The sequence below is a fragment of the Harpia harpyja genome, chromosome 17, assembly GCF_026419915.1.
Source record: "Harpia harpyja isolate bHarHar1 chromosome 17, bHarHar1 primary haplotype, whole genome shotgun sequence".
NCBI classification, from domain to species: Eukaryota; Metazoa; Chordata; class Aves; order Accipitriformes; family Accipitridae; genus Harpia; species Harpia harpyja.
Window position 1 is genome coordinate 4,528,329 of NC_068956.1, and position 22,606 is coordinate 4,550,934.

General features: G+C 40.7%; 1 protein-coding gene across 9 annotated transcripts in view; it reads right to left on the reverse strand.

Annotated features, from left to right (window-relative positions):
* Positions 1-22,606, reverse strand: part of TENM4 (teneurin transmembrane protein 4) — a 599,338-nt gene that overhangs the window by 149,804 nt on the left and 426,928 nt on the right. For all 9 annotated transcript variants that reach the window (XM_052812175.1, XM_052812176.1, XM_052812174.1 and 6 more), the window contains 2 exons: positions 5,093-5,194; positions 328-522 (listed from right to left, as the gene is read on the reverse strand). In XM_052812175.1, the coding sequence (XP_052668135.1) occupies positions 328-522; positions 5,093-5,194 (297 nt within the window). The remainder of the gene's footprint in view (positions 1-327; positions 523-5,092; positions 5,195-22,606) is intronic.

A 22,606-nucleotide genomic window follows, 5' to 3' on the forward strand; every position in this document is an offset into this window, starting at 1 on the left:
CTGTAAAAGTAATTATACGTTTAGATGTGTAAATGGAAACGATGCTTTAGTAAGAACATTTGAACATATGATTAGATGTGCTGGTCTTTCAACTAGATTTGTCTATCTGAAGCATTTGATGGCTTTTCATCCAATTATTGAACAAATATGATAGCTAACGACAAGTTATTATAACATATCATTTTTATGTTGCATCCATCTATTGTATCTCTAAGGTGCCTATTACTGTTCTGTTTAAGTGCCAGTCCTATTCTGAATTGCCTCCATCCATGTAATTATATAACGACAATCAAAGCAAAAGGCTAATTGAATGTGTCTCGCCAATACCTTCTTCACAGCTCTCGCCTTTGTATCCTGGGTTGCAGATACAGGTCCCCATGATGCACGTGCCATGGTTATTGCAGGAGACGTCAATGCACTGGTTCGTCGGGACATCACATTCCGCTCCTTTCCAGCCGCTATGGCACAAACACCTCCCCTTCATGTACTGCCCATTTCCACTGCACAGCACTGGGCAGGATGCTGGGGACAGATAAGAGAAATCACGTGAAAACACAACTGTACACGGCTCTCACCTCAAAAAAGAGCACAAGAGTCCAGCGTGGGACTTATATTCTACATACACAGTCTTCAGTGGGGTGTATTTTTCTTTTCTTTGCCAAAACAAATTCTTTTACGTGGATGACACCCAGCTGTTAACTGTATTCTTCTACGACTGTTTAAAACAAACAAACAGTGCTCTTGAGTTAGAATTATCTCCTTGCTTTGTATCTCTGATACTTTTTTTCACTAACTAAACTCAGGATTTTATTGTATTCTGACTTTTCAGTGTACTGTTGTCTTCTTTCAGCAGCACCACTGACTTTAGATTGCTTATCATTACCCCTGACCTGCTGCCAGACTTTGTATTTTCCTTGACACTGCCTCTGCTGTGGACTTCACACTCCCCTGTTTTTCTGTTGTAATTCTCAGCTTTACAGGTTTCAGTTGCTTTGCTCAGAGTCCAGAATGCCACATTGAGACTACTTCCCTGATTTAGCTCATGTCATACCATCAACTGAATCTCCCGCCCCTTTTTTTGGTTATCACCTCTGCTGGACTCCATTCATCATCAGACACAATGCAAAGCTGGCCTCTGGTCTTTCCAAGCTCCCTGTAATAAAAGTTCTCCAAATTTATCCTCTTTTCTTTGTATGAGTTTATAAAAGATTTTTTAATTGTCCTTGTTTCCAGCAAAGTCAGCTAATTCTCAAGGCCAACCAGATACAGGATTTCTTCCCTGTGATAAAGGGGACAAAAGGAAGATGACAAGCTCAAGCTGTGGCATGATGGATCCCAGGATTAAGTATTTTCTGAGCTAAATTTGGAAAATGTCAGGCAGAGTGGGATGGGATGAACTGAAGGATACAGAGCAGGCTCCCCAGGGAAGGACAGGGCATCAAGGACCAGACCCCAACCTCCATGACCAAAACTTTGGTAATCGCTGCTCTCTAAGCTTCCTTCAGCTCCTCGCTGATGATGTCTTCTCCCTTTTCCATTCTCCACACCTGCCACCTTATGCTCCTTTTGTCCTCTGTTCTGATTTTTCCAAGGAAGCTGCTGATTTCTATCCCTCAGATACAATAGCCTTCCCCTGTTTGCTATCCCTTGAAACTTCTTCTTGCTTAAGCCCTGTTCTCTTCCATTTCATTTTGCTGAAACTCAGCTGCAAGGACACATATTTAAGACAGACTTCTCTTGTTCACTGTTGCACATCATCCTTAGGTGAGAGCAGCTGGGCTTCTCATCTGCCCCTCAGAAAGGCAGTTTATGAACATTTTTATGCAGGACAAATGTGAAAGGAATATTCCAGTCTGCTGCTTAATTCAGCTGCGTTAGGCATGTGATGAATACAATGTACCTCTTTTGCTTCGTTCCTGACTGATTATATGCGGGAAGAGGTATTAACATCGTTAAGGGAACACATTCCTCTCCTTCCCAGCTTTTCAGATAGTAATCGCACAATGCACATCCTGTGTTGTTTCCATGTGTCCTTATAGTCAAGTCAGTTTGAGTGTTACAGAATTACAGCAACCTCAAGAAAATACAAAGCGTTGCCAGCTCTGACTGTTAAGCCAGTTTGATATGCAGTGAACTATATTTGCCCGACCAAGATAAAAGAGGTTTAGAAAAGAAAGGAATTTGGCAACTGTTATTACTAAGGAGCCCTCTGTTCACTTTAAAGGAAGCACATTGCAGTGGTGCGTTTCAAGTGCAGCATTTGCAAGGAGATATCTACCTATACAATACAAGACATAAATTGTTTAAGATACATGGTGTTGTGTACATGGTTCACGGCAAACTCACTCTGTAATTTCACTTTTCAGCTAGGCTGATGGAATTTCACCCCCCCCCCATCTCAAATTGCAGATGCTCAGTAATTGAGCCTGTTCTTTCAAGGCAATGGAAGAGGATAGTCTCCAGCTCTTTTCAACAAGAAGGAAGAATAATTGCCTTTAACCAGTGAGAGCTTGCTGAGAAAGACTTACATGTTTTCTGACAAGACAGCTGATCACTCAATACAAGATCAGATAAATTACCGGCCATCTGCAATAAGACTGGTACTCTACAGAGCCCTCTATGGAGAACACCTTCAGCATAACCCCGAAAAGTGCTGCTGCAAATGTCAAGGCAATGGCAAGAACAAGACCTCCTTTGTAGCATACCGTAATGAATAAAGACAAAAGAGGTTTCTGGATTTTTTCCACTGCTAGTTGTGCAACTCTTTTCCATATATAAAGATATATAATTACTGTTTGATCATTCAGTTCCCAGCAAACGATATCTAAGATGCCAAAATCATAGTAATTCTCTAGTGTGGTTATGGTAGCAACAACCCAAATGCATACCACTTTTCTTGTAAAGTTTAGCACCAGAGAGTAAGATCATTCATTTGTTTACTTTATACAGAACTTTAAAACACCACCTCCCATGTTCAAGTAGGCCTTCAAAAGGTGAAGCAAATATACCTCTGGTGATTTGTTCTCATTTACTTGGTTTAAAATAATTGGTTAATAATACATTAATAATCAGCCATTATTAAAAACAGAAGGGCTTTCTGCTCCACAGTTTCCCACTCATTTGGATGGTGAATTCCAAGGCTGAATTGAAACAAAGGAACATCCAGGAAATCTATGACCTAGAAATCTTCATGTGGGCAGAAACGTGCTTATTTAAGGATTACCGCTCAGTACGGGGACCCATATTCGGCTGCAGACAGATACTGTAGCAGCCTTACACATGCCACAGTTGCTGCCCTCTGAGGGATTTGTAGGTCAAAAGCAGCATCTTAGATTCCCCTGAAAACCAACAGGAAGGCAGCGCTGGGGCCCTTGTATCTCACACTCACAGTAAGATGATCCATTTAACAAGCCCACTGGGTGGAAATGCATACACAAATATAATTTTGACACTCTGGGTATGAATGTGTCTTCCCGAAGGCAGAGAGTAATCTGTGATCTGAACCCAGATGATTCTGAACCAAAAGATACAGCTGAATAAAAAGTGTTCATATCAGCCAGCGTAAGCACTCTAGTGAAATGGGAGATACTCACGTGGCTCAACTGAAGTGCCTGAGAAAGCTAGGTATATAACCCATGAAGGGAGGTAAGCTCCTCTGAAAGTGGATTCAGAACAAAAGTTTAAATATTCTGACTCACAGTGAAGGAGATTCTCCTTCTCCACTGACTCTACAGGGAGCCTTGGGGTGAAAAAACCCTGAACTTCTGCCCCTACCTAAAGTTAGGAGGTGTAAGTAGGAATATACTGTGGGAGACAGAAAAAACCCTCCTTTTGTCTCCAGCTCTACAGATTTGAAAAGGAGCTTGGAAATGCAAACCGAGTGTAAGGAAATGCAAACCAAGTGTAACCTGAGTCAGCAAGAAGTTTGACATAAAAGCTCTCAGGGATGCAGATTGCCACATCCATCTTACTGGGCTGTGAACTCTGAAACACCTCCGGGGTTTTAGCCTGGACCACACTGCCTCAGCAGAGAGCTCCCAGCCCGCGGGTGTGCGGCCCTCCTTATCTCTATCTCTTGGCTGGGCTGCAGTGATGTGACCCAAGCTCAGCTGGAGGGGGAGAGGACATGGGGTTGGACAGAGTTTAGCTCGCTCTCTTGGGAAGGAGCCAGCCTGCTTTCCAAAGAAGCAATGGGCTGGAGTGAAGGCCTGTCCTCTTGCCTTAGCAAAGCTCCCTGTGTGGGCACTAACTTTTTACACTACCTCCCTCCCCAGATTTATAAATCTGCACTGAGTTTGTTGGACCGTTTGAGCCAAAAAAGGCCTTGAAAAGGTTGATGCACGGCATTCTGGCATTTCCCACATGCAACGTTTTGATTTCTCGGTCTGAAGTGTGTTCTTACTAAAAGTACTTCAGTTTGTTTTTCAAATGTTTAAATAACCTAAAAATTTCAGGTCAAATGAAAACCCTTCCAAAACCATTTATTAAAAATACTTATCACTTGAGCAGAAAAATGTATTATATTCTTTGCTGGGGTAAACCTCCTTCCCAGTCGTCGCAAATGTTTTCACTTTTGGCCAGAGTATCCAGTTCTTCCTGCCATTACTCCACTACTAGCCTTACTCTAACCCTGCCCCACTCCCCACAGCCAGGCTGTCAGTGATCATTCAGAGCTCAGGCAGAATTGCAAGGCCTGTAGCAATGAAAAAGGTACTTAATTTTTGTATAATCAGTGTCTTAAAAGAAAGGATCATTATAGAGTCACGCCACACAATGATACAGTGCTCTGCTAAACAAACAATAATGCCACATTTGTAAGTCATGTTTTCTAAAGTCGCTTCCAGAGAGAAAATTCCCAATGTGACATTTTGCCTGTCCACATGCAACTAGGGGGTTGTGCTGTTGCTAAGGTCACAGCAATCATGACTAGTAGCACACAAATCCACAGATCCAACCCGTTTCCATTCTACTGCAGCACCCCCAAGCCGGGTGAGGTGTACTTTGCAAAAGGCACAGGCATGAATATAATTTCCACGAGAAAAATGTTAACTGAAGGGGAGAGGGGAAGAGTTAATCAAGTATAAATTCCTACCTCTGCCACAGTCAGGGCCCAGAAAGCCAAGGAAGCAATGGCAAGTCCCAGACACGCAGTCTCCATTCCCATAGCAATTACTGGGACAATTATCCACCGATTCTGGAAAACAAAAAAGAATTCAAATACTTCTTTAGGCAAGAAAACACCTCTGAATTTGGGAGGGCTCTGGATGGCAGGACAGTTGAATCTTCAAAGCAATGGCTGCACTTGGGGCTGAAAGCATTAGTGTGAGCTCCACTAAACAGTGCTCATCCATTTACACCAATGGATGGTTCAACCATCCATTAGCGCAGAGCGACTGTAAATCCTATGATTAAATCGCAGCTGCTCAGCACTCACTAGGCTTTGTCCTCACTCAGTACCTGAAAACTTCTAAATGTCTTTTCTTCCTGATTATTTTTCCAACCATTTTCCCTCTTTGAATTTATTGGAGAGAAGCAATACACACCGTTCCCATGGCAGAACACGCACCTTCGGTCCAATTTTGTTGACGCGGGTAAGTGAACTTGGGGCATTTATTTGTGCCAAACAGAGCTGAGCTATTATAGAAATGTTCCCCAATAAAGTTACTGAACACAGACCCTCGGTTCATCCTGTCTGCCTGTTGAAGGATTATTTCTGACCGAATGCCTTCTGGTTTGTTCTGCAATATTATAAAACAGCCTAGAGTGCTGGGGCTAATATTCTATCTCGGTGGAACAGGGATGGGACTATTCCACGCTTTCTTCTGTTTCTAGTTATCATCTTAAATTCCCTGACTTTGGCAAAAACACTGGCTATTCATCTTTCAAGGAAAGTTAACAGGTAAGCAAAATGTTATCTAGGACTTTTATTTTGAGGACAGTTCAGAATATTGGGGCTAAAAATTATCTTTCATAAAAGAACACAAGCTGGTAAACATTACATATCAAAAAGACAATGAAAATAATTTTTTTTTTTTTTTTTTACTAAACTGTTAGTGAAGACTGAGTAAATGTGAGTGGGGCTTAGAAAGATGATGGAATAGAGTGGTTTGTTCCACACTGTTATTTCACATTTTCTCTGAGGGACGTGCGTATCAGATTAAAACTGGATTCAGTTACACAGGAGGGGCAGCAGTGGTACATCTATCTTGGAGTGGGGTGGAAATCTCAGCCATATGAATAATGACTGCGCTTTCATTGGCGTACTTCACGAGGCCTTGTGGTAGCAAAGATATTTGTAAACTTCCTATCGGTGCAAGTGAAGAGAAACAGCTGCAGCAGAGATGTGCAGATTAGCTTCTAATCACAAATGAAAGGAAGCCTGTTTCTGGATGAGTGTTCTCCAAACAACAGAGGTTTCTGAAGGACACTTTAAAGGACGTGATATAATTTAATCATTCATAAAGGGCAATCGCAGTTTTAAATAATAAAACCAGTTTCGAGCATTTATGTTTTAAGTCTTGGCATCAGACATCTCTTAATCAGATAGCTCCATGCAGCAAGGAAGGTACAAGGAAGGTACAAGTTTCCTAACACTTAAGCTCTATAGTTAAGCAGATATTCACTTTACGGTGGATGGAAATACAATCACAGCATGCTGTCAACACTTGGGGCTTGAGCTGCCATCTTTATTCCAATCAAATAGCAGCCATGCTTCCTAGAATAGAGAAATAGCAACTCAGGCCTTGTGCATTTATATTGATATTTAGGTATACTAATTCTCACTAAATAGCAGGTATAAGCACAAATCTATCCTGTAAATGAAAAGTTAATATTAGCCCATATGTATATAATCTTCAGAACTTTGTGATGGTTTAATTTCACTGCTGAAAATGAAAATAAATTTGCTTTATGCATTTTTTTCTATGCTTTTTTTACAATGTTTATATCCTTCTTGTCTTCAAGAAATATATGCAGAAATCTAGAAAAAAATGTTATTTATTTATACACATACACATACTTACACATATGAAGAACATACAGTGTGTGAGTACTGTGAAACAAAATAATGAGACGGGCAAGGAGCTTTAACAGCTCCTGTTGCTGAAAGGGTCAGTCCTTTTCTTCTAATCCTCTCATCCTAGGTACAAGTCTAAGCTCCCTCTTCTTGTGCTGGTTCTGGCACTTGTCAGACCCTTCAATGAGTTGGTTAAGCTCAAAAGGTGGCAAAAATATTAATGCAACAGAGAAAAAAACCAGTGAACTGTTTTCTACTGCCCAAAAAATGGGAGCAGGAGTAGGGCCACGCTATTCAGCATCAGCACAGTACTTAGACATCTCCTGAAACCTCACCATCACACTGTCATTCTGGGTCAGGGTCTGCAAGCTGTAGCAACACTGCGTAGAGGTTACATATGCTTGGCCTTTGAAGTCAACGGGAATACCTATGTCAGTGCTTGATGCAGGACAGACTCCCAGTGTTATGACAACACCTATGGTATATTAAAAACTTTTTTTAAAAGCTTTTTTTCAAGCTTTTGCTTTAAAGGACTAAATTGAGTCCTTGAAAGGAGTAAAATATCCATAAAATTTCTTGGTATGTTTATGTAATATAATAAATAATATTTATGCAAAATAACAACAAATCAAAGCAACATCTAAACAGCAACGTAGCAACAGGCATGGCAGCTGTTCCAAAGTTTAACAATGCACCCCATCAGCTAAAGGGTAATCTTTGTTACTGGAAATAATATTTTGCATTTATAGTGTGGTTCAGCTGATGTACTTGTGATGCCTAGGACAAGACAGGCAATACTCTGTACACCAATCGGATGTCTACCGTAGGTTAAACAAAATGACTCTCGTCCACTATACTGACTACGTATAATGGGATCTAGAAGTTCAGAGTGACCACAGAAATGCAGCATACCTGTGTTTGGATAACCAAACTTTCCTGAATCTTAGGGTGAATCCATTTAATGAACTTTACTCCAGTAGTGCCTCCTTTCCTCCTCTGACTAGTTCAGATGTAGATATTGTCATCAAAGAAACACACCTATAATTGGTCAGATCCCATCCACAGTGACCGACACTAATGCATGTCAAAAAATATTCATGTATATTTTGTGGTTCGTCTACAGATCTGGCATTTTACTTTGCAAAAATGCAGTGATATGCACACATATCACTTCATATATCACTATCTCTTCAGTCCTTGATTTTCCAGACTCTCCTTTGCAAGTGTGCCCCAGCTGCATCATACCATAGTGTGGCCAACACAAAAGGAATAAAAAACCAGGTGAATAAAATCCATTGTACCTTCTCCACTGAAGCACCTCTGTAACTCTTAATTGTGGCCTGAATAACCTATACTATTAATAATAGAGTAGGCCCTTAAAAATCCCTTCATCCTACTTCACTGTTTTCTCTGATGCTCCTTGTTTTTCTAATATAGCCAAAAGTAACATTTCTAACGTGTTCTCATTTTACACTAGTTCACTTTGCCCTGGAATAACCTGCCTGATAAAGATGAGATGAAGTGAAAAGAAACTCTTCCCTCCCAGTGGCAGGTGCCACTTACCATTTTTTAGCAGTTAAGGACATAAACTTGCCTGGTGAGACTCAGGGCAATTAAGGTCTCTGCACACTCCCAAAAGTTCTGAGAATGACCTCTGAAAAGTGATGAAGAGTCACGCGGTACATCTTTGTCTCAAAGCTGCTCCCAAACAGCTCAAATAGTATTTCCATAAAGGAAGTGTTAAATGAACCTGCTTTTTTCTGATGAACTCTAGAGCTAACGAGAACAAACAAGGCTTGCGACTTAGGCTTGTGAGCAACAAGTCTGAGAGTTGTCTGTGCAATACTGAGCATGGCCCTATTTATATTCTTAGGAACAATCACAAACTGGAACTTCTTTTTACTTTGAAGATGGCAGGCATTAGCAAGTCATACTCACTCAAGACTTTCCGTAAAAACCTGTCTTCATCCCAGGACCAAATTTCATTTCAGTGGTTACACACTGTGCCAGTTGGACAGCTGAGTCGATTTTCTGGCCCTTCCGAAATGTACATATAACATGTGTACACACATCCATGCACCCTGCTCTAATACCTAAATTTCAAACTAAACAGGAGGAGGTGGGTGACTTGGCATAAGAAATTAGGGAGTCATGATGGGGGAACCCTAGAAAGAATGAAGAATCAAAGGACAAATTTGCCGAAGCTAAGACTTAGCCAAATTATTATCTAATGGGGCTTAGAAGATAGAAGAGAACAAACTCTTTAACATTCAGGGAGCCCCTAAGTTAGTGGCACAAACCAACTGTATGTCCTTTAAGTGTGTCCAAGGTCAACATAGCTGCAGAGGTGACAAATTGTCAATCAATAAATAAAAACAGGTCACTGCAGTTACAGCTATGTTCTAGTCTCCATTCTACAGCTTATTCTGTAAGCTGTTCATGTAATTATAAGGATATTTTCCAATATATATACAGAATTCCATATGGTGTTTTATGAACAGTGCCATGGGAACTGCTTTAGAGAATCACAACAATGTTTTGTTTTGTTTTGTTTAATTGTTAAAGTTCCCTGTGAGACTATGGACAATTCTTTTTTAGAAAGAGATATATGTTCTCTGTTTTCAGTCTGACTCCCACAGCTTTCTCTTGGCTTCCAAATCTCTGAAGTGATCTGATTGACACCAGCTGGTAAGGGCCAAGATTATTAATGAGGGTCAGCCAATGGATGATGCATAATACTTTCATACGGTTTTGCTATCATGTCCAAAGAGAACATTGAAAATGCAGCTCCCATGCCACCTTTCAACAACCAACATCAGCAAGAGCAAACCTCCTGAAAGCAAACGACTCACGCTGGGGACAGACCTGCAAAACTTGAGGCGGTGTGGCTTCTAATGGGGACTGCGGAAGCTTGCGTATGGAAGTAATTGTCCTGCCAGCTTCAAAATCTAATTAGCAACTGAAAAACCAAGTCATTTCCTGAATAAATATTGTAAACATCCAGATCTCCTCTGAGAGAAGGAGTAAATGACATAATGAGACACACAGTCTTCAGAACCACACTGTCTCATTTTGGAGAATGGTACAGAAATGCCTTGTCTGCCATAGCAGGTATTCCCTACCCTAGTCCAGCCTACCTCAGTCAGGAAAAGGAGGATGTACAACAGTTCTTCTAGATTCATAAAAATGAGAGATGGAAAACACTGATTAACTGTGAAAGCCTAGACTTCTCCAAGAGCAAAATTCTTCTGAAGTACTCTTCAAGGTCCTTCCCACTGAAGAGCTTTAATTATCAAAGCAGAGAAAGAAACAGATCATGGTCTGGAGCAAACCAGCTTTACTTCATGCACCATGTTGACTTACAGCTGCTGAGGATACTTTGGGATTTTTGCCATTTGTCTCACGGGACTTCTTTCAGTACGAGTAACCTCACAGCTGGTAGATTTTGAGCTGAAACTTGGCTGAAACCTTTCTCTCATTGCTTGTTTTTCCACTGCAATCACTCCTCACCCTGTGAGAAGCTATAAACTGGCATGATCCTGCCCATACCCATAATAAGACTTCACACTACGCTATCTTTCATTTAAGGATATCGCCGAGTTCAATAGGAAATCGCTAATTGTTACTACCATTCCCATTTTTTTAGGCTGGTAATCTGAGGCATAGACAAATATACTGTTTGCTTTATATCATAAACTGACTCATGTGACAGCGACAAAGCTCCCAGGCTAATGGTCTGCTCAGGGGACCACTTTGCTGCTGACAAAAAGCCCTGTGAAAGCCAACTCTACTGTGGTGAGCTCTATAAAGATCTGTCAGCCTGGCTTACAATTACCTACATGAATTACCTTTATCCAGATGAAATACAATAAACATATTAAGGAGGTAGACAAATTGTTAGACTCTTGATGGACTTCTTTTTTATATACTCACCATGTTTGTTGGTCAGCGGTATAGCTACTTTAATAGTATTTCCGCCTTATTTATTTACTATGCAACATTCAACTTAATAGCTTGTTTCTATATCTTTGGGCCAGAGGCCAAGGCAGATGTTTGCCTGACACCAAATCCTATTAGAGGCTGCAGTAACACAATTGTGTGTTAAAGATAAATATTTTATAGCCTACACTTGCCACCAAGCATCATCATTCCCTAGGCATTTAGAGGCAACTATCTACTGGCAAAGAAAAAATAGTTATCTAGCTGGCAACTGGAAGGCAGTAGCTTTCCTGGGAGTTAATAAGCACCAGGACTGCTTTCTAAGAACTGATTAAATGCCATTCAGTGCACTGTGGTTGTATGAACTCAAATGTAAGTATTTCACTTGATAACCTCAAAGAGTTGTTCTGGAACTGGCAGTGTTTGGTGTCAAAAACATGTAGGAATAGCATGGCAGTAGAATAATTATACTTTAATGAATCGATGCTAATCTCAGTTTCTGGAATGAAGGTTCAAAGAAAATTAAACTTGTTTTACCAATGAGAATATTAAATATTAGAAGTGAGATGCAAAGAAAAGAGCAGGGTTTTTTAGGTAACCTCACTGTTTGGCCTCTTCAACTAGTAGTCTACTCCACCTCTATGCAACAAATGGCCTCAAAATCTTTTGCTCTGTGCTGGTGAGAAGATATATGAAGCTGCTGAGCCTGCAGCAAATTGTCACATCTTCCAATCTACCAACCCAGGGAGTTACAGTAGATATACTGATTGGTGTAATAAAAGGTTCTACCCCTTCCTTATAAATGTCAACTCCTTGTATATACAGATGCATTAATTTTAAAAAAAGTAAGTAAATGTAAAAAAATTACCAGAGGCGAAACAACTATTTAGAGGAGGATTGTTTACTGTATCAAATAAACACATATATTTATTGTCACAGAGAAAGAAATTGTTCCTAACTGCCCACTGACTTATTTTCTGCCTAGTCACGTTCCCCTGGCTAAAGAAGATGCTGTGCTGGGAGGGAGGGTGCGCACATGGAGCAGGGCAGCAGGTAGGTACATTCCATGGTTCATATCTAACCTTGAAATCCTCTGTGTGAGCCACATCAATGCAAAAGGGCCATGAGGAGTGCACAGCATCCCTCTCAGCCTGCAGTGAATTACATCCCATGGGAGAGTGAAGGGACACCACGTTATTTTATCTTATTCTCTGCTGCTGCATCAGAGCAACCTTAGCAAGCCACTTATTCTTTCTCCTAGACCTGCTTGTCCAGGATAAAGCTGTCACCTATAAGCTCATTGCAATAACATCTCTCTCACAGAAATGCTCCCTGTCACTGCCCCAGCTACGTTAGCAATAATTTTAATAGGAAGTCAGGCAGTATAACATGAAAGGCAAAGAAGATTCTGAAGCTCTGTGAACACATTTAATTTACTTCCCAGTTGCAGAGCTTGCAGTCTTGTTTATTTTTCAAAGAAATGATGCTACTCGATTGAATTTCACTGCAGGGTAGGTTGGATTCTAAGCCTAGAGAACTGTCACCTGCTCTTGTAATTGTGATAACAATGCCAAGGGAGACATGGAGGTGAGAGGGGATAAAACAGGTTTCAGATATCTTGAAACATCAGACTTGACATTACGAGCCAAAAAAACAGAAAGGGAGAAAAAAATGCCCTGGAAACAAAGGAAACGTGGAAATGCTGGGTCTGGTATTCTCTTGCTCCTCCTCTTCCTTCCCCAGCTGAAGTTTGAAAGGACTGATTCCTTCTTATGGTACATCCTCACCTGCTGAGATTTCGATTTTTCTGCTTCATTTGTGTTTTATAAGGCTTTTACATTTCTAGCTCAAGTAATCCACACCTGGCAGCCAGGGATGTGAAAGTCTTGACAGCATCATGGAAACTCAGTCATTATTTCTGAGTGCTCTTTCACAGTTTCCTCTTCTGTAGGGCACCTAGTGTGATGCTGATACTGCTAATGCCACTTGATGTTGTGCCAGATTTTTTTTTTTTTTCTTTTTCTGAAGGCTGGGAGGTCTGTTTTAATTAAAGATCCATGCATATAACCCTGTTTTGCTCTCATATCCCAGTGGAACTCTAACCTTCACATGTAGCTATAAGGATGCTAAATTAGGAAAAGGGCAACAGGCAGGCAGTCCTTTAAATAACTCCTTAAATCACTCCTGATTCTGGAAAGTCAGTGTGAAGTACAGTAATCACAGTATCCAATTGCATGTTATTCTGCCCCCACTTTTTTCTGTAAGAACTTTTAAAAAAAGCAATTTGCAATGGCAGGTACCCCACATCTCCATCAGCGTACTCGCAGCAAATACCTGCTACAGCCAGCAGTGACTCTAGAGGGTGGATCGTTTTAAAAGGTGATGGTGAAGCACAAAAGGTTTGGCGTTCAGGATCAATTTGGGTTGCCTATTGAAATCATCAAGAGCTGCTGAGTTTGCCAAATTTGACAGTACATCGTGTGAGCACATTTTCCCCTGACATGTCTGTACTTTTGCTTCTAGGCCTGGCTTGAGATAGCTACCCAGGTACTCAAATGGCTCTCACCACAGTAATGTCAGTCTTTCTCACACTATTTCAGGCACATTCGACTCCAGGCACAGCTGGAAATACTACAAAAACAGCTTTTTTGTGCACTATTTTTGAACTTCTGTTCTACAGAAACAGGGACCAAGTGGGAATAGTTTGGGGAGTAAATAAAGAAGAGAACAAGCCCGAGCATTTCAGAAGCGTATGCCACATTTGGTCTGAATTTGGTTTGCCCTTTGAGAGCGAGCTTTATCTCACTGATTCATTCCTTTCTCTTACTGCTTGCTTTTTAAGAAGAAATCTTTCCAGTGCAGAATGCCTTGTAATCTAAAGCTATCAGATGGTTGAAAGCATAAGGTGTAATGGGATTTCAAAAGCACTTGGGCACTGGTCTATGTATACTACCATTTAAGTTAATGGTAAAATCTCCTTTGACTTCACTGGGACCAGAATGAAAATCCTGCTAATGTATATTTCTGCTGTTCATAGGGATATACAGGGAACACTGTTTTCTTCCCTGAGAATGTGAGCAATGCTAAAAGCATAAAAGGGTCTATGAAATATAGTTCTTAAGGAATCATACACTGACCGTCTGAAAAAACCCTCTGTTCTAAATCACTTGAAATGTGATCACAGGTTAGAAGTTAGCTGGGAAAAAAAAAATTGGTGAATGATTTTAAACAAAGAGTAGCTGTTGGGCTGAAGCCTTCTTCTTCCTTCTACAATGCAGCTTCTAAGCACAGTAACACTTTAATCCCACACTTGTAACATACACATGACAAGGCTGTGGAGATCTAGAAAGACACCTTTTCTTCCTAGTTTTCCTTTTTTGCAGCTGGAATATTTTTAAACCTGAATTTCGCTCCAGTAAATGAAACTCTCATGTCCCTAATTTGCCCAAGGGATTGCAAAGAAATTTTTTTTTGTTCCTTCCTACTCTCATAAATTGTTACAAACTAATACAGGAAACAACAATTATTCACCCTTCAGGGTTCAACTTCTGGAGCTGCACTAGCAAGCGGGAAGTTACTTCACATTCAGTACATTACAATTTCTGCTCTTGTAGCTCAGTGCAAGGCTAAAGCTGGCCTTGAGTTTCATTTTAAATGATGTTGTAAGTTGGTGTATTCTAGGGGAATAAAAGCAAATCATCCTTGCATACACACACAGAGAGGACCTCAGATGTGATCTCATTTGGTCAAACAAATGCCATGAAACTTTGGCAATGTTATAATTTTGGGTGCATTGAAGATTAAGTTTCATTTTACACAAAGTCTTTAGCAAATATCTCCAGTCTGATAAATGAGGATGTACTGGCTGGAATGACTGATGTCTGAGGTTCAATTAGGTAGGTGCCTGGTGCTGGGGACTTGCCCTCAAGTATGATGCCTGGTCTCCAGCCACTGCTACAGAAGGCCCTGAGTCTCCTCTAGATTTTATGTCAGATCTGTCCCCCCATAGAGATGGCCTCAGTTCCCTGGCACATCTCAGGTGCCGCTGTGCCTGTGCTCAGGCAACTGCATTGAGCTCTCGGTGGTCTTTGATCAGGGCCAGAGAAAAAGCAGAACTTACGGCTCCATTTCTGCCTCTAGCAGACTCGCTGCACAAACTTGGTCGAATCATGTTCCTTCTCAGAGCCTCCAGCAAGCCCTCTAGAAATCAGTTCAACATAATTTCTGTAACTCTTTTTCTGAGACTGTTGTAGCACTTAGATAAAGAAAGCAGTCACACATCTAATACACAGACCAGGCGTTATCATTTAAAAAGTCAACATATGCCAGGAGTTACTGTACAGACTATGTCCTTCTCATCCCACTCAGCCCCTGTGCAAAAGGAGAGATTGGTCTGGTAAGTCCTGAGGTGCCGATGTTGTTGGCTTCTGTTCTCTTTTGTGGTCAATTAAATGCATGCAAGTACATACATTTTAATGCAGCCTTTGGAAAATTAAGTCTTTTAAAAGTCTGTTGTTTAGTACAGAGAGCGTTCTCCTTTTGTTTGCCAAAGTGGACGACTAACTCCCACAACCTTATTTCTGTGCTTTAGCAGGGGAGCATTCATGGAAAGAAAAGTCTGCACAGATCTGTTCTAGCAGCTCGGTAATACGACACAGGAATAAAACAAGCTGTGCTTACATTAGCCTGCAGTCTGGGGTGCATGGAAAGAGCTATATACAAAAGTGTAAAAACGAAAACCATATGTACTGTTTTACACATTTCTCCAGAAACCCTCAGATAGCACTATGTGCCGTGTTATTAAGGCAGAATTCTGCTGTTCTGAAAAAAAGTGAACTGAAAAAAAGGGACAGAAATAACAGAAAGAAAGAAAAAGGCTTTAACTTCAGTATTAAATAAACCTTTTCTTGACCCTAAAACTAAAGTAATTACCCCAATCAATAAACCTTTTGTACAAGCTCTCTCAGATCAAGAGAACTTGCCTGCCTGCAAACAGCACACTGACAAGCAAGTTCAAGGCTACCAGCCCATGTAAGTACAGATGTAGGCAAAGCTTTTCAAAAGGACAAATCTACCTTCGTTTTTCTACCACTTTAAAGCATGATCAAAACCAGACAAAATCTGGATCACTGAAGACATTCAGACATCTAACTTCTACTGAGATGAATACTTATTGCCATCCAGGTGATCTTTACAAACATGGCTTAATTTCTTTTGTACAACAATATAAATGAAAATATGTGTCTGCTTGTATATTTTTCCCACTCAAATTATCACTTGTAATCATAAGATCTATTGAAAGAGGAGTGTACATATAGAAGCCAAAATAAATAAATAAAAAAAACCACAAGAAAAAGCTCAAGTGTAACATTAAATAAATTATTCCATCTCTGCTTCAAAGCTAAGCTAGCTTTACACACTGTAATTTTCCACTGCTAGCTTTTACTCACAGAGCATCAATGAAGAGGTACACTCTGTATGGAAAGAGCAGCTGTGGAAGTTTTTACAGCCAAGTATCTGACCTTTACAGACTTCTTATTATTTAATTATCTTTGAGATGTGTCCCTAATTTCCCCTTTATTAGAGATGCCTTACGTCTTCAAAAGAAAAATCCTGAAATAATAATTTTGCCTGCCATTATGGCTTGGGAAGCAGGGTTATTATGTAAGAATTGTTTCAGACACTTGCAGAGAGAAAAAAGGTCATCACAAATAACATCTAGATTTGAAACAATTGGTCTGACTTCAGGTTTCTTGGAAGTGCTGCAGCTCCAGCAGAAGCAGGCAGAAAGCTGCAGGTAACATTTGGGGAATGGTGTGCCATAGGATCATGTACAAACATTACTGACTGAAGCTGAAGGGGATTTAAGAACTGGGAGCAATGTTTAATCTGTTAGGAGTCATCTGAAAAGGCAGACAGGGAGATAAACTCCAACACTGGGACATGCTCATCCCCTTGGCTCACTTCACTGGGAAATGAGACTGTTCACCAGTTTTGGGGAGAATGGTGAAAAGATTAAGGGGGGACTGATAAAGGTATTGTTGACTCCCAGGTGCTAAAGTTTTAAGGGCCGTATCACTGTCCATCTAAAAACATCATCACTGTTTTACAGAAAATAGCAAACAAAAGATCTCTAGGCACAGGGAGAGCAAAACAATGTTAAAAGTTTCATCTCTGCACAGCCCCCCTTCCACTTCCAGATCCAGGCTCAGGCTATGTTTGCTTTTTATTAAGCCCTATAAAGCAAACAGATTTACACATAAGATGGATGAAAAAGTGAAATCTCACCAAGCACACTACTACACCTGCTTTCAGAGGGGAATTCTTGTGGCTCATAGAAAGCTCAGACAGAGGGAGTTCACCCCACTTTTCTGGCTCCCCAGGTGATACCCTACCTATCAGGCTGGGCAGGATTTGGCTAGGATGGAGATGGCAATCTACCGTTTTCTTGCCACCCTTCTGCATGGACTAATTCAATTCTCACTGAAAGACCTTAAGTCCTGTGGCCAGCTGGATGTTTAGTGGAAGACACCCTGCAGTGCTGCAGCATTACCTAAACCTACGCTGTGGATAAGTGTAAGTTTTCAATCAAGCAGACCTGTCAACCTAACGTCATTCATGAGACCAAACTCACAAAGGAAAAAAAAAACTATCACAGCCTGGCAGGGACTCATAAATGCCCTTTTTGCCTCCTACCTGAACTGAGTGACTGTATCTTTTCTAAATACTACCTAAGACCTACAAGCCTTACCACACTTAGAGAAGCTAGGTAAGAACTGAAAGCAGGAAACAAAGTGTCAAAAAAGGGGTGACGGCAACAAGGGTGTAATCAGAAAAAGCATTGACCATCTGATAGAGTGTCTGTCAAGCAAAGGCTTGTAATGGGACACACAGAGCTGAAGGCAGAAAACTACTTGCAGAGCAGTATGCTGTTATTTTGCAGGAGAGAGATCAATAACATCAAACCTGAAGTTGTGATTTTCCTCCCTGCCATGGCTCTCGTATGCCGCTATATTTCTTTTTCTGTGTAGAGCAAGAAGAGAGTTGCACGTCTGGGAAGGAACAGGCTACTAATTAATTACCTGTAGAAAGTTACCACAAGGTGGAATTGCTCAGAAGTCCCTCTGTGAAACAGAAGAGCTAAGATGACCATACTCATGTAATAGGGGAGAACAACACTTACAGTAACTGAGCACTTCCATGGAGCAGCTGGAGTCTCACTCACAGTTTAAAAGGGTCCTGCAGGATTCAGCAAAGAACTTACTAAACTTTCAGCCTCTTTTGCTGTATATGGTGTAAGGAGAAGTTCAGAAAAGGGTAGCTGGGACATTAAAACCACTTTTCCTCATGCAGAGTCCTGAAGATCTAATCATACATGGGGGAGGTTTAAGTCAAGTAACTCAGGCATTACGGAGCTAAAAGAAAGTGTAAGCCAGAACAGATCACACCCCATGTTAGTCTGCTGTCTCCTGACTCCTCAATATTTACGTGAAACCAATTTAAACTTTTCCAGACATTAGCAAAGCAAGTGTAAATACCGTGAATGGGTTTGAGACTTTGGATCACACTTATGCATCCCCTCTGAACTGGAAGTTGATAAAGTTTAAGTTAGCCTACACATAGGCAGCAAAATAAGGGACGCGCATCTGAGTTACTCAAGCTCTTCCTTTTCCCTTTGCTAAGAACAAGCTAAACACAAAGGCAATTTCACTCAGAGCTAAGGAAGTGTCATTCTTGTCACCTCTCACACAAGGAGGGTTCCCAGTCCCATGCTTGCCTCTGTGCCCTGTAATTTCTTCTCTCCTCTCTTAGCTCAGTCCTACTGTGAAGTGCTCCTCTGTTGGTATCCTTCTTGTGTGTGTACTGTATGGGGGTGGGTTATATTTTAGGCTATTGCAGAAGGGAGCTTGCCTTTTGATGTGTATTGCAAAGTGCTGTATGTGCTGGCAGCCCCTTATAAATAACACCGCCAGCTCGCTTTGCACTTTGATGGAGGAAAGTACTTACAGTAGTTTTCTTTACGGATAGTGGAGGGGTCAGGAGGAACAACGGTTCTTTTCTTAAACTTAAGCGTTGTCTCTTGCAGAACATAAAAGTGAGATAAAACCTTGCATCCTATCATGGGTGTTCTACATGTGCTTCCTGTTGGGTGACATGCTGGTAAACAGAGATGCTCTCCTCTCACAGACAGCTGATTTTGCTTTTCCTTTTAATTTCTCAGTGGCCCTGCACAGTCAAGCTTGCCTGAGCTCAGCAGTAACAGCTGCTGGAAGACTCTTTCTCTCTGACTCTGTAGATGCTGTTTTCAGGCTCTCAGATGTTTCTTGCTTCTACTGAGCAGATTTTTGGCCAACACCTGTCTCAGATGTGCTGATTCCAGCTGATTCCTCAGCCTACTATTTTGCTCCACTTATACAAGATTGCTCTGAATAAATCACCACTATCAGGCAGAGGTGAATCCACAAGGCGCTTTTCAGAGAAGTGTTTCTATTAGAAATTTCAGAAAGTGCCACCAATGTCATTTACAAAAAGGTTAATGTATTATGGAGAGACCTTGATTGTCCATTCCTTTATAATGTCTTGCATTGTAATTCAGAGGAATGGGATATAAAAAAGCTATTAAAAGCTGAAAACTTTGCCAGAATGATCTTTTTTCCCTCCACCTGACTTGCCTGTATTATGCAGAAGTATAAGCTCTGACAGGCATTACGATGCTGTATTCTCCCCGGGTTTACGTGCAGTGGCATGTAACAGGCACACATTTTGACACCACCTAACTCTTTAGTGATGATGATTCCACATCCTTTTAGAAAACAGGCTAAACTGCCATCTCCTGCCCTCAAAATCAGTGCTAATGTTCCTGAGTGGATTTAGTTGTAGCTATATCGGATTCCAAAACTGTATGATGGACAGCCTCACAATTTATGAAATTTACTGTGTGTTATCAAACTGGGAATACAGATGCTTTTTTTCCATTTTTCTCCAGTTTTTGCTAGAATAATGGAGACCAAATCATTCCAGACAAGCACTGCACAGTAATTGCAGTTGATATTGTCATACAGAGCCTGCAATGATTTTACTGGCTCTGAAAAGTTCAGTCTGTTGGAATATAGCAGATATACCTGGAAAATCAGCACCCTTTCCATTCAACATTTTTATTGCTGAAGTAAAAGCTATGGTCCTTTACTCAGGTGAGTCCTTACTCGCAGGGGAGGTTTGCCTGAAGGAGTGACTACACAGTTTGGCTTTATGAACTTACCATTATGATCACCATTATCAATTTTGTGCTTTCTACTATTATCCGTGATTATTAATTAATGCTTAATGCATTTTCCCAGCAGTTCTATCACCCTTCCAGCATCTCTGGGGAAATATCACTCTCCTCAGTTTTACATGGTGAGCAGCTGAAGCATGAGGCTAGGCTGGGTCAAAATTAGAACATCAATCAGAATTCTGGAGCTCCAGGCTGCTGGTCCTCTCCTCAGATCACTGGATCCTACTTCTTCCTGCATCACAGCTATACTTTTCAAACACACTCTCACTGTAAGCCCTATGTCAGTGCAATAATAAAGGGAGATTTTTCTACGTGCTCCTGCCACAGAAATCAAATTAAATGGCAGCTTGCCTCTGACAGTCAACACAACTCCTCTGCAGATTCCTCACCCCACACAGATAGATCTAAGGCTTTCATCATGCGTGACTTGATTTATTTGTTTGGCATTGCAATTTTACACCCTGGTTCATAAACACTGTGTCAGGTTGCTGTATCCTCTTTACTCTGGCACCGACAAAAATTATAACACTACAGTACTATAATATTTATAGACTTAAAATCTAGCAACCATGTCTTGCCAGACCTCATGAATACACTAGAAAGGTTCTGAAGCATTACAGTACATTTACACAAAACACCTGCCTTGATTTTTTTTTAAAACAAGCTGTTGAAATCTAGACTAAGAAGAAAGGTACCAACTTGTTAAGGCTGTTACATTTTTTTATGGTACTTATAAAAATGCTGCACTTTTCTGGCCAACATCTAGCTAAGAAGCCACGTCTTCCTACCTAAAATTCTTACTTATCTCAAGTGAGTTTCAAAGTGCATAGCTTGTACCTAAACAGTTTTTCCTGTACACTATAGCTTTGTGTTGATATACAGCTGCCAGCGGGCAAAGCGATTCCCACATATGGGGCAAAGTTCTCTCTTGTATAGCAAAAGAAAACTTCCTTGTACTGAAACACAGAATGATTCAAGGTCAACAGGGGATATATAGAATATATCATGGACTGTATATCATGGACTGTTCTGCTTATCATGTGGCCATGAAGGTACAGCAGAGTATAAGAAAAAAATAGGACTGCCTTAAAGAGAGTCTGACATGCTTCTCATCCGCACCATTCCCCTACTGTTCAAAGGCAAATTAAGAATGTTTTGTCTTTTTTTCTTTTTTTTTTTTTCCCCTCTATGTTAGTGCAATGAGGCCAAGAGAAAAGTCTGGCTAGAACACTTAGCATCACTTTGAAAACAAGAACAACTTGTGACTGTGCTTTAAAAGTGTTTTCTGCTGTGAGAGCCTTACTGATTTTCCTGTGATGGGCAATTTTAAACTGAAGAAATTCTTAGACAAGGAAAAAGAAGTTGCTTTCAGAAGAATACCTGGAGGTTCTTCTGGGCAGAAGGTGGTCGTTGTAAGTAAAAACTCAGATTGCTGAAGGAAACTAAATGAAAGTAAATCCACATTCTATAGAGCAAGACTTCAATTTCATAAGCTAACATGTAACTATTTCTGGTGTTGCTTAACTGTGAACAGGATTGAACAGGTGCATTTCCAGGTTTTAAATTTAACACAGAGTATTATAGCAGTGTTTCCACTTCTGCATTAGATAAACTTTAGCACTAAAATGGAATATTGGGATCTTAATGACTTTGCTTTAATAAGACCTAAACTTTTAATTAACCTGCCAAGACAAATTACAGCCCATAGCTCTTAGGTAACTATTGCAGACAGCTGAGACTCAACACCAATGTCTCTTCTGGGAGAGGGATTAATGGCAGCTTTGGAATGAGTCTGCTTTTTTCAGCAAAGAAAAAAAGTCCATTAAACAATCACTGTGGCTAGAAGAAAGCTGAGTGCTAGTTTTATGGAGCAATCTTTAAATTACAACCAAATGAATTTGGGTATATGAACAGTTTCAGCAGGTCAGTCAAATTTAAAATTAAATATTATTGAATCAGAAACAGATTCTGATATTCACAGGGTAAAGGAAGAATACCCAGTGTGCTGGGCTGTCAGGCAGCCCACAGGCAGCATCCTTTCCTCCGTGGACAGCAACAAATTGGTGCTTGTGTGCTGAACTGGCAGGGCACTTTACTGCCAGAGAAACTGAGAGACCTGTTTAGTTAATTTGTTCTTCTTAAGAAATCTCAGCTTCTTTCTGTTAGCAAGGAGAAACAAAGATTCCTGTTATTGTGGCTCCTACTGCCAAGCCTTGTAGTGCTCTTTATTGGAGTTTTAGCCCCAGTACTCTGCCTGAACTCCAGCTTGAGTAATTTTGACAGTGCTCAAAGGCAGGACTGTCTGTCACACAAAACTGTTGCATGGTGCTGCCTTGTGCTCTTCAATCATTCCTATACCTCTGCTCCAGAAAGAGAAA